The 7,906-nt window shown below is 34.4% G+C and overlaps 1 protein-coding gene across 1 annotated transcript; it reads right to left on the bottom strand.

Annotated features, from left to right (window-relative positions):
• Positions 1 to 217: 217 nt before the first annotated feature.
• Positions 218 to 6,875, bottom strand: LOC131520562 (calcium-activated chloride channel regulator 3A-1-like). Its single transcript, XM_058744894.1, is given in 16 exon segments — positions 218 to 812; positions 952 to 1,176; positions 2,043 to 2,207; positions 2,313 to 2,577; positions 2,860 to 3,075; positions 3,175 to 3,281; positions 3,373 to 3,553; positions 3,664 to 3,888; positions 3,994 to 4,224; positions 4,801 to 4,969; positions 5,052 to 5,154; positions 5,275 to 5,307; positions 5,310 to 5,418; positions 5,503 to 5,640; positions 5,881 to 6,066; positions 6,287 to 6,875. Coding segments are annotated over 15 exon segments (2,700 nt in total). The 5' UTR covers positions 6,031 to 6,066; positions 6,287 to 6,875; the 3' UTR covers positions 218 to 429.
• Between the last annotated feature and the right edge of the window lie 1,031 nt (positions 6,876 to 7,906).

Below are 7,906 nucleotides of genomic sequence, written 5' to 3'. Positions count from 1 at the left end.
CAATGGTCTATGTTTTCATCCTCATGTACATTTCATTAAATAATTAAAAATGAGGAAGCAGATTGTTGGAGCTACTGATTGGTGGCTGATGAATGAAAACATCAGAGTGGCTCAGCCTTTTGTTTATGTAACTACAAACTTCACCAATACAAACAGCATATAACAGTTTTATTTAAAAAAAAAAACATATTACAAACTATTATGGATTTATCTCCATTGTGCAGATTTACCAGGGCATAAATACTGAAATCCAAATAACAAATTAACCAAGCAGTGTTTTAAATGTTAATCATCACAATGCAAGTTTAATACATGCCTTTTGTGGTACAGAAAAGTTTTTATTCATTTGTGTGTTTTAAAGCTGTTGGATGTGCATGTTCAAATTAGGCATAAGGATTGATTAATGGCATGTTTGCATTAGCTGTTGCTTTAGACAGACAGTTTTCTGCGTTTCACTGCCCATGTGGTTACAGCAACAATAAAGCATATGACCATAGTTACCACACACAGAGAAATGACAAGAACTGTCAAGTTCATGCCTGGGTTTGATATTCCCGGTGGTTTTGGACCAGGCAGGATCTTTGAAGCTTGAGCAATGTTGGAGGTTTCAGATTTCGCATTTAAATTCTCGGACTTTAATGCAAAGAAGAGTGTGGTGCCATTTTGGATTGGGAAACTGAGATTGAATGAATGTTGTTCAGCTGATCCAGCCTCGTGAGGTGAGACAGCAGCTGTGTTGACTACATGACCATTGCTGAAGCTGTCTCGAAGCATATCAAGGTCAAAGCTCCACCTGATCTCATAGGCTTTAGCTTAAAGGAAAAGAAATGTGCAATGCAAGACAAATAAAGATACATTATTTCATGATCTAAAGATACAAATTCTATTTAATCAGTGAAGAAATGAAAAATCTTGTATTTTAAATACTGATAAAGTAATTGTATGCATTACCTGTGCCTTGGTCAAGGACCTCACCAGGAGCTGTCCAGTTGAGAAGCACAGTGTCCTCCTGGATCTCAGCAATCAGATCTGTGATTTTGTTTGGAGGGAAATTTGGTGGAGATGTGCCTGAAAGTTTCACCTCAAAACTCTCTCCGGTGGCTGTTCTGGTGAAGCTTCCGACCTCAAGTGGTTCCTCAGAAACTGGAGGCTTTGGAGGGTTCAGCTGCACTACACCTGGAATTAGAGTATTCACTTGAGTAAATCTCATGCGAGTTGGTTAAGGAAATGTTTGAAAACCACTTGCTTGAATTCTGTTTGACTTTTTTCCACCAAACAGATGTATAGCCAATTATATTGCCATTCTTAAAACATTTAGTCCCAATTTGTGCATTAATTAAGTGACTCCTTCTGCTGTTACATTGGTACAGGTGTCTTTATGAATGTGTAACTGAATTATTCACTCAAATGATTTATTCAAGAAACTTTTCATTTAAAAACAAAACTCACAAGTTGCGTTCCGATTGACAGGATCCACAGTTTACAACTCTATTCACTGAACACAGGATATCTGTTGAAGTTCACTTCACTTGACAAAATGTGTTAATTTTGGACTTTTTGCTGGTGTAATGACAATATACTTATGTGAATAACTATAATATAAATGACCATATGTTTATGTAATATATCTGTGTATATAATTAATATAAATTGTTATTTGAAAACAGTCAGCTAAGTGATAAATGTTTGTTACAATGATTAATATTAAAATAAATGTAATTATTATATATTAGATGTGCATTATTATTGTGATCTTATTTAATCATAATCAAAAAATTATAGCTGCATTGTGATTTTGTGCACTTTATACCTGTGAATTTCAGCATACACACCACACTTTGAACTGATTAAATTCAATAATCCCAGAGTCTACATCTCAGGTTAAGGTCAAATGTAATGCACATATTGAATCATTCACTCAACTGATTAGTTCAAAAATAGATCAATTCAGGAACAAAACAAGTGGCTTTATGTGTAATTTGGCTTTGGCTTCGTTCTGAACTTTTGTCCCTGACAAAAGTATTAAAAAACTCAAGGTTTACCGTTTACCACATATCCAGGTACGTAAGGGGCACCACTACTTTTTTGGACCGCGAATCTGGTTTGTCCATCTTGATTCTTCACTCTTACTTTCAAGCTGCTTCTTCCATTTACAATCTTTGTAAAATATCTGGAATAGATTCCATCTCCTTGAGAAGCATCAGCTCCTGTAAATTATTTATTTGGGCACATTTTGGCAATGTACATTACTGGTTATTCATTTATATTCTATGTTGAGTGCACACTTGAAAGAAGAATTATGGGCAATTTACCTGCTCCATTGTCCAGGAGTTGTAATGTATGTACAGACCCAGTTTCCGACTCCAGTGTAGCCCAAACATCAGCATTTATTACAGGCCTGTAATTCTGACTAACCTCAGCAAACACTATCATGGGTTTAGTGCCGTCACTGGACTGCTGGTTCACGTGGGTTTTGACAATGATAGGAGGAACATCAGCTTGTGCTGCTTGACTCGTTACTGTTATAGTCAGAGCCTGATTTGTTGTAGTTTGGATACTGTACTTCCAGTCACCAGGCTACAAAACACAAGATGATAAAAGCAATAAAGTTCAAGGTAATGGTTAGAGGAAAGTTTTCTGTAAGTGCATTATTTAAGTGCAAAAAGTGTAGCTAAATTATAAGTAATAAACTCCCAATTCTTAAGTTGTTGTTGAACATATTTTGATCATGATTATCAAAATCCTTTGGTCCAATAGCCTTTCTTTGTGTTTATGGTAATCTTTTTTTTTTTTTCATGTTTATGGTTTGAACTACAAAACTTAATAACTACTGTAACTAGTTGATAAAGGTTGTCTCACCTCTGCAGTTCCTGGAACATTTAGAGTGACTGTTTTTAGTGATCCATCATGACTCATATTTGTCTGTTTGTATATTGATCCTCTTGGTGACTGTATGTAAATGCTAGGATAACTTATTTCATAGATTATTACAAAGCTGGTTTTGTTCCCAACAGTCTGATCCACTGATACTGTCCCATTGAACCAATCAGATGTTCTTGCTCCAATACTCTCTAGCTAAAGGAATAATGAAAACGATTATGTTTAAAATACTCATAATATTTATGACACTCTCATAATAATGTATCATGGACAATGAGCAAAATTTTGACAAACCTGAACTGGTTCGTTTGTGTAATCTCCAGTTGACAATGTAAGCGAAGCAAACGCGTCCATTAATTGGTTGGAGGTCAGTACATCACTGGCATATATAAATTTTCCTCCTATTTTCATCATGAAAAATTTTTGCATTGGAAAATATACTGGCTGTTGTATGATATTTTTTGAGTTATTAATCGTGCTGATATCACTTACCAGTTTGTTCCGCCATTTCTGTTAGTGCCTTAGCTGCACTTTTGCTAAAAGCTAATGTGCTTATAATGGCACCACTTTGTATTGCAGATGGAGCACAAGCATCAATGTTGTCCGTTGCCTGACCATCTGTCAGAAAAATGATTTCATCTCCTAATGCATCCAAATTGTCCTGTTGAAGTACCTGATAGATTTGAAGAAAAAAAGAAAAAAGATCACCAACATACAACAAGCTCTATACACTTCATACATCACAAACATACAAGATACATACTAGTACAATTAATTTGGCACCTGTAAGCCTCGACTAAGGCCCAAGCACATGTTTGTTGATCCACTTGCTACTTTTGGCAATGATTTGATAAGATTCTCTCGTGTGGTGTCACTGTCAATAGTAGTCAAGGGGCTCAGAGTAGAAGCAGAAGTACTAAAGGTTACAATTGCAACACTGGCTTGATCCTCAATGATGTTTCGCAGAAAATGTGTGGCAGCCTGTTGCTGTTGGAGAATTCTAGAGCCCTAGAAAATAAGTGAAAATAAAAGAGTTTCCTCTAATTGCAAAATTATTTATTGTAATTATTATTTATTTGCATTCAAATTAATTTAATGTCAGTTATTGCATACTGCCATGCTCCCTGAGACATCAAGGATGAGGCAAACAACCCGTTGCATTCGCTGCACAACTTTGAAAGATGGTGGTGGTGGAGGGGACTGCAGTGGTTTTAGAGAACGAAGTGTGTCTTTATCCACAGATTCTTCAAATATTACAGTCCATGTTGCTTTGTTGTCACATTTTTTATTCTGCATGTTTGGGGCTTTAGCATTGTGCTCATTTTTACGACAAAATGTGCTCACCTGAAAACAAAATTTCATATCTTAATTGCAGATATGTCACCACACTCAAGAACAGATTATAGCTCTATCAGACCTGGGCAGGAAGGGTTAACAGAAAATGAAGAACTTCATCTTGTGTCCTCAAAGCACTAAATGTCAACATTTTTATCTCAAAGCAAGGCCTGACAGTTTGAAAAATGACAATTCAAACTTTATATTTTGCAAAAGTGACTTTTCAAGCAGCTGTTAAAAAAATGAAATTGATGTAGACATTAATTGTGCGAATTAACATCTAAGTTACATTGCAAATAGAAGAGAGCAGTGTGTAATCTCCTTGGTCCACGTCATAAATTAATTTACTACGCAAACACACCCACACACACACACACACACACTCGCTCACACAAATCATGTTGGCTGTCATGTATGTTTTGTTGACCTTGGTTATTTTGTATTTGATTTGTTACCTGTAAATACTATGTTTGTTTGCATAATAATAAAAAAAAAAAAAGGAGAAAAAAAAAAAAGATTAATTAATTTACTAGATTCTACAATAATATTGTGGAATGTATAGAAACATGCAAACTCAGTACTTACAGAATCCAGACTCGGAAGGAACATTAAGGAGCTGTCTGTGTTTTGATTTCTGTCTGGAAAAAACTTGCACTTCTCTGTAGGTAGTGAAGTTAGTGGATCTATATAGCACGATTGAAGAGATCCTCCAGCAGTAACCTCATAAAACTGACCTTCAATTTTTTTGCCACACCTAAATATAAGCAAGAAATCAATAGTACTTCTAATTTCAATTGACATTTTAATGATATTTTCTTTTATTAAGAGTTTATAACCTTGTAGCTTCAATACGATTAGAGTAGTAGAATGGCTCATCTTTGCTGTATTCATCGTACACGCCCCATCTCAGATGAGCCCATTCATGCACAAAAACCTTTCCTGAAAAAGAAAAAAAAAACTGCTAATAAAACGAACAGGATACTGGATTTATAGATCTTTTAAATGTCTTATTATTTCAAGATAAATTCATAAATGTTGAAGGAAGTTAAAAACATTCACCTCTTGAGCCGTAAAGCTGGATGAATGTGTCATCAGGAGGTATTCTGGGGTGAAATGAATGTACTGACCCTCAGCTCCACATTTATCATACTGTTTAGTGTATGGTTCATCATCACGTGCTGGATTATCAATTCTTATTTTGGCCTGTGTTTGACATAGAAATTGTGTCAGCAACATCATATGTGAATGAAGTGACTGCAAATTCATATTTTTCATAATGCTCAGTACTTTTTCAAAGGACTCTGTTCTTGCTTTGGAAAAATCCTTACTGCTCCAGTGGGATGGGACTAGGATTGTAGCTTCTTTGAAATAGACCTTTTTATCCAATGCTTCATAAAGATAAACCGACCCTTCAGTGACCATGTCCTGTCAGAATGAAAGTGAAGAGATAAAATGAAGGGGAAAAAACTGAATGAGTGTATTTATTAAATAAGTAATTGTGCTTTAATTTATTTCACAAATTCTGTCAACAAAAATGGATTATATACTGTACCTTCCTGTCTGTTTTAAATGTTTAAACAGCAACATTTAAACAGCAAAATCTTCTAAAGTCACTAAACTAAAAGCACAAATTTACTAAATAGACAAAAAAAAAGCAATATTTACCTTGATTTTATCAATAAGTTTGTCATCCTGTGGAACTTTCGAACCGATTGTGATTATTATGTCAACATAACCATTTCCATCTAGTTTGATTCCAGTGGAGATGGATGACAGCAACATCCATAATAAAACAAACACTGTTCTTGAATCCATAGCTACAGCATTTAGATGAACAGAAACTCCCAAAACCTGTTTTATATAATGACAAGTCAAAAATTAACTTAAAGGGCCTGATCACAGATAGAATGACTTTTACTGGAATGGACTGACTGATACCAGTAAAACTTTGTCATAAAATGACACATTATTACAGTGTCATGGGGCAACATTTTAATCAACAGCTGTTTATTTCACTCCACATGACTGTCATTGCACAGGAAATGTCTAGGTATATTTGGTTTGAACTTACTTTGCAATTGTTGAAAATATGGCTTTCAGAATATCAGCGCAGGTAGCAGATCATCCGGGTACTTTTCACCTACTGTTTTTTGAATACTATGAACTCGGACATACCACTCTTTTCACATACTTTTCTCACCTACTTTATAGTATGGAAGTAGGCATATTCTAGCGCAGTGTATATGTCTTCTTAGATAATCATTGTATAGTATATTGTATTAATTTTATTCCTGTTTTGCTTTTTTTTTTTTTTTTTTTTAACGAGGTGTTCTCTGGTTATTTACTACACAATTGCCAAATCTGCGTACACACTGTACACTGTACATACTGCATACAGTACAGCACTTTAAAATAGGATGAGTATCATGGTATTCCAAACATACCGAACCAAAAACTCATATAACTCACATAGTAATTATCCAATGTTGGCACAGTAATTCTCCACTGACTGTCAATGGATAATTAATTTTTTTTTGATTACTTTTAAAGATGAACTTCTATTAAAAATGTCAAGACTTTATTTTCAGGTGATCTGATTTCTGAAATGGAAACCGCGGTCATTTTCTAGTTCAGTGGGAAAATATAATTGAAATCTGACATATTATGAATTTAAAAAAAAGACACTGAATTTATTACAATGAACTTTTGTATGTTTTTGTTTTAAATGGTTGTGGGTTCCGTACCCATTATTATTAATAATTAGGATAATGTTTGAGACTCAAACTGACCCAAAATGGTTTTAATACAACTACCATTTAATTCAATACAAAAAAAACAAAAAAAAAACAAACAAAAAAACACTATCTATGAATCACTATGAACAATCAAACTATAAAAATAGAATCCATTGCAAACAGATCAGTAGGCTATTATAACAAAACTATAACTTTACAGAATCATATTACAAAAATTAAAATATTGTACAGAATAATCACAACTTTTAAAACTTTTTAAATGCTATTTTATGTCTGTGTTTTCAGAAATGGATCGCCTACTTCGTTGTGAAGTTGCGTTAACGTTTAAAAGTGTGCACAATCCCGCACCCTGTTCAGAATCTGTTTATGTCGTACATGTAAACAGTATTACTTTACTTTAACATGAATAGTTAGTATGTGCCTAGTACCTAAAATGGATAATGGTGTCTCCTTTGATAATGACAATAACGCTTCACTGTTAGCCCAGGTTAAGTTCTTCATGACTCTGGTAGCGGCGCAAGACCAAGTAAACAGTGTGTCTTGCAGCCCCCTCTACTGGTGAAAAATAACCACTACATGATTGCTCTGCTAACCAGCAGGCTGTTGGTTGGTCAATCATACATACAGCCCATGCAGCTCAGGATTTGTTTTGTATTATAGTGGACTATTATACCTGAATAGTATGGTGGACTAAACAGAATAATTAGGAGATTACATTCAGTCCACAGATTCCTACACTGTAAAAAATAAATGTATTTTTACAGAGAAAAACCAGTAGAATTTAACAGTAATATCACATTTTGATAGGAACTGGGAAATTCCATAAAAATGCATACATTGACACCAAATGTACATTTTACCTGTTGTTCAACTGATTATATGTGTTACTGAAAAAAAAAATTGCATTTTCCTTTAATTAAAAGTAATTGTTATGT

Source organism: Onychostoma macrolepis, chromosome 15 (genome assembly GCF_012432095.1).
Source record: "Onychostoma macrolepis isolate SWU-2019 chromosome 15, ASM1243209v1, whole genome shotgun sequence".
Lineage (NCBI taxonomy): Eukaryota > Metazoa > Chordata > Actinopteri > Cypriniformes > Cyprinidae > Onychostoma > Onychostoma macrolepis.
The sequence above is the reverse complement of the archived record's forward strand: the minus strand, read 5'-3'. Positions and strand labels throughout refer to the sequence as shown.